At 56.2% G+C, this 4,509-nt stretch overlaps 1 protein-coding gene across 1 annotated transcript; it reads left to right on the top strand.

Annotated features, from left to right (window-relative positions):
- Positions 1–1,424: 1,424 nt before the first annotated feature.
- Positions 1,425–3,398, top strand: LOC120693187 (UDP-glycosyltransferase 83A1-like). Its single transcript, XM_039976610.1, has one exon. It carries the CDS (start codon positions 1,471–1,473, stop codon positions 3,034–3,036), a length of 1,566 nt encoding a protein of 521 aa, XP_039832544.1. The 5' UTR covers positions 1,425–1,470; the 3' UTR covers positions 3,037–3,398.
- Positions 3,399–4,509: the final 1,111 nt, after the last annotated feature.

Raw genomic sequence — 4,509 nt, 5'->3', positions numbered from 1 at the left:
GCACATGCCATTTGACCACCAGCACAAACCAGCTCGACCTCGCTTTTAGATGAGCCGATCTGGGTTTCCAGCTTGTTAGGGCATGTATAACGCGGTGTTGCAAGCCGTCTGCAAGAGATACGTTTTGCACAAAGCACCCTGGCGCAGGGAGATGACGGCGCCCTCGTCGCCTCGTGAGGCGACGGTGCGGACTCGTTGCCCCAGGCTATACCGCCGGCTGCTCCTGCGTTGTATGGCTCGCTTCAACCCATAGACGGCGTCTCCAGATCTCGTGTGGTTGGGAGACCTTTTTTTTTTTTGCCCGCATACCTCTGCCCCGTCGTCCTTCACTGGAGGCCCAAGCTTTGCCGCCGCACAAGCCGCCCATGTCGAGCCCGGCGCGGTGCTCAAATGCCGCGTCGTCGTCGGACAGCATGGCCTCTGACGGCAACGGCGGAGCCGATGGACGCGACGTGTACACGCGCATGGTGGCGTGTGAGTAGGTTGGCGTCATGGGCAGAGCACAACGGTGTCGGCCTTGCAAGTGACATCGGTGGGGGCGACTTGCAGCCACAGCACCACCGGCCGACAACGCCACAGTACTTGTGCAGCTCCAAGGGGTGCCGGTCGGTCTCGCATGGGAGCCAGCCGGCCGCCACTACGCCTTGCCCGCCGACGACTATCCTCTGAGTTGTGCAACCTCCGCTGGCTAGCCCATCTGCCGCCGGACAGTCCATGCGAGCCATACGAAGGAAGAGAGTGAAAGGATAGCTTTTTTCACCGAGAGTGGAAAACTGGAAAGATCGAGAGGATAGAAGTGCGCTCGCAACCACACATGGTAGATATTTTAGATGATACTTTTTACCATTCGGCAATTACAATTTAGTAATACAATCACCGTAGAAGATAATTATCTCATATAAGTCCTTTTTGCAAGCAAAATGACATGGAATAAAGTAAGAAATTGTATAACAATCCTTCTAATTTACTTGTATTCTCTCCAACGACGCGAACTATGTATTATGTTTAAGAAACAACAAAATGGGATACAAAAATCTATTGCATACTTGATCACCATGTTTTATGTGCTCATGCATGAATTAAATAGCTAACAGACATACTAATAGACACCTCATTGTATAAGTTGTCTATTTCGTTGTCTGTGTACGGTGTTCTAGAGATTTATAGATAACAACCGTCTATATCATTGTAACATGTCGACCCGTGGGAGCTCGTTATCCTAATGGGCCGGACCCAGTTGAGCGGAGCCAAAATGTACAATGGTCTGTGTCGCACGCGTTACACGTGGCAGTGGCAGCTTTGACATGTCACTTGCTAAATATAGCGACGCACGAGCCTATACGTGGCACGTAATTCGACAATGATGTAGAAATAGAGAGCCTACGGGTCAGAGACGTGCTGCGAAGCCACAGCCCCCCGGCGTAGCCGCCGGCGGGGTTGCTTGAATTGCTTTGACCGGCAGACGCCGGCATGTACTTGTATTCCCTATTTATTCCGAACCTCGCGGAGACTTGCGCACTCGGCTGTCGGCTCACCCAACAACACTCCGATAGATCGATCCGGCGCCACCGGACGCACACGCTGAGATCGATGGCCACCCACGGCGACGCCGCGGCACCGCACGCGCTCCTCCTCCCCTACCCGGCGCAGGGCCACGTCATCCCGTTCATGGAGCTCGCCCACCGCCTCCTCGACCGGGGCTTCGCCGTCACCTTCGTCAACACCGACTTCAACCACCGCCGCGTCGTCGAAGCCGCCGCGGGCGCGCCGCCGGCTGCCGGAGGCGGGCGGCGCCTGCGGCTCGTCGGGGTCCCCGACGGGATGGGCGACGGCCAGGACCGCGACAACCTGGTCCGGCTCAACGCCACCATGCAGGAGGCCATGCCGCCGCGGCTGGAGGCGCTTCTCGACGGCGGCGAAGGGGGCGAGGGCCTGGGCAGGGCTACGTGTGTCGTGGTCGACGCGGGCATGTCGTGGGCGCTGGACGCGGCCAAGCGGCGGGGGCTCCCCACGGCCGCGCTCTGGGCGGCGTCGGCGGCGGTGCTCGCGGTGATCGTGGGCGCCAAGAGCCTCATCCGCGACGGCGTCATCGACGACGACGGTGCTCCGGTCAAGATTGGGAGCGGCAGCTCGTTCCGGCTGGCCGAGTCCATGCCGCCCATGGACGCGACCTTCCTCGCCTGGAACTACATGGCGGGCAGCCGCGACGCGGCGCGCATGGTCTTCCACTACCTCACCACCACCGCCTGGGCCGCCGTCGCCAAGGCGGACGTCCTCCTCTGCAACACCTTCCCCGATCTCGAGCCGGGCATCCTCACCCCCGACTCCCCTGCCGCCTCCGTCCTCCCCATCGGCCCGCTCCGCACATGCCGCCCAACAACCGGTGGCGAGGCGGCGCCGCTCGTCGGGCACTTTTGGCGCGCCGACGGCGAGGCCTGCCTGTCCTTCCTCGACGCGCAGCCCCAGGGCTCCGTCGTGTACGTCGCGTTCGGCAGCTTGGCCGTCATGAGCCCCGCGCAGCTCCGGGAGCTCGCGCTCGCGCTCGCTCTGGGAGCGTCCGGCCGCCCGTTCCTGTGGGTCTTGAGGCCGGGGCTGGCAGGCAAGCTTCCGGCAGAGCTCACAGACATGGTGGCGCAGGCGCAGCATGGGCGGCTTGTGGAGTGGGCTCCGCAGGAGCGCGTGCTCGCGCACCCGGCTGTCGGGTGCTTCCTGACGCACTGCGGGTGGAACTCGACGCTGGAGGGCATCCGCAACGGCGTGCCGCTGCTCTGCTGGCCCTACTTCACCGACCAGTTCAGCAACCAGACGTACATCTGCGACATCTGGAGGGTGGGGATGAGGATGACGGCGGCACCCGTTGGCAGCCGAGGCGTCGTGAGCAAGGAGGAGATCGTGGAGAGGTTGGAGAGCCTGCTGGGTGATGGTGGCGTCAAGGAAAGGGTGGGTAAGTTGAGGGAGCTGGCGGAGAGGAGCGTGAGTGGAGAGGGACAGTCGTTGAAGAATCTCAACGTCTTCATGGAGCTTATGAGAAAGTGAACATCACACAGCATGGTTGGTACACTGACGATGCAGTTCCACAGAAGTGTACTAGTAGGCTACTGGATTTTCTCCTCCCCCGTCACCGTTATTGAGATACGTGTGCACAAAACAATAAATGGAACCCCATGGCCATTTCAAACTGTGATGCTTGTTCAAAACAAGAAGAAATCGTCCCTGTTCCTGGCAGCTGACCCTGGCGCTGAGGCACCGCACGTGCGCACACACTCTGACACAAACAAACCAAACGGATGATACATCAGTACATCACAGTATCACACACAGGCAGGGAATTTGTGACTAATAAATTTGTTCATGCATTTCTACGGGTCAAATAATTCAATATCACACGGATATAGATGTACTACGGCTCAATCGTTTTTCATTTTGATCATATCCCGGTAAAATATACGGATATCGCCGCACTGCCTGCACACCCTGTCCCCCTTCATCGCTACCGGAGAGCCGCCGCGACATGGAGCCCGAAATCACCACCATCTTGTTAGAGCAAGTAAATCAGCAATTATTATACAGTCTATTGCCGGTTATTACGACTTTCGAGAGCAAATTGAAAGGCGACAACCTCAGCCATCCTCTCATGAGGCGACGGTCATCTGGCCACCGCCTCTTCGGACCTTGCTACGCCTATTTTTTCTTTCTCTTTGTCATCACTTGAACCTAAAAGTCTAAGAATGGTCATCTTAACAATCATATTAGTCCAAGTGTTGTGTTGTCATTCGATCACCAAAATCACTTGAAATGGCATAAATGGTGTCATGTTCCTTACACTCATCAAAGTTGAACGGGGCATCTTTTGCCAGCAGGTTCGTCAAGGGTCTGGCTATACGGGAGAATTCCTTAATGAACCTCCTGTAGAAACCGGCATGACCCAAGAAACTCCTGACTCCCTTGACATTAGTCGGGGGCGGCAACTGTTTGATAACATCGAATTTTGCCCGATCCACTTCTATCACTCGCTCAGACACTCTATGTCCGAGAACAATTCTCTCTCTGACCATGAAGTGACACTTTTCCTAGTTGAGCACTAGGTGTGTCTCTTGGCACCTCTTAAGAACTTTTTCTAAGTTCTCAAGGCATTGATCGAAGTCTTTGCCATAGACTGAGAAGTCATCCATGAACACTTCTATGATGTGCTCAATCAAGTCTGAGAAGATTGCCATCATGCACCTTTGGAATGGCGCTGGTGCGTTGCATAGACCGAAAGACATTCGCCGATAGGCGAACGTACCATAGGGGCAGGTGAAGGTAGTCTTGCTCTGGTCATCGGGGTGGATAGGAATCTGATGATACTAGAGTATTCATCGAGGTAGCAAAAGTATGAGTGCTTTGCCAACCGTTCAAGCATCTCGTCGATGAAGGGAAGAGGGAAGTGATCTTTCCTGGTAGCCTTGTTGAGCATCGGGTAATCGATACACATCCTCCATCCGGTCACTGTCCGCTGAGGTATGAGCT

The sequence above is a fragment of the Panicum virgatum genome, chromosome 9N (genome assembly GCF_016808335.1).
Source record: "Panicum virgatum strain AP13 chromosome 9N, P.virgatum_v5, whole genome shotgun sequence".
Taxonomy (NCBI): domain Eukaryota; kingdom Viridiplantae; phylum Streptophyta; class Magnoliopsida; order Poales; family Poaceae; genus Panicum; species Panicum virgatum.
Note: the sequence above shows the minus strand (reverse complement) of the source record. Positions and strands in the feature narration are given on the sequence as shown.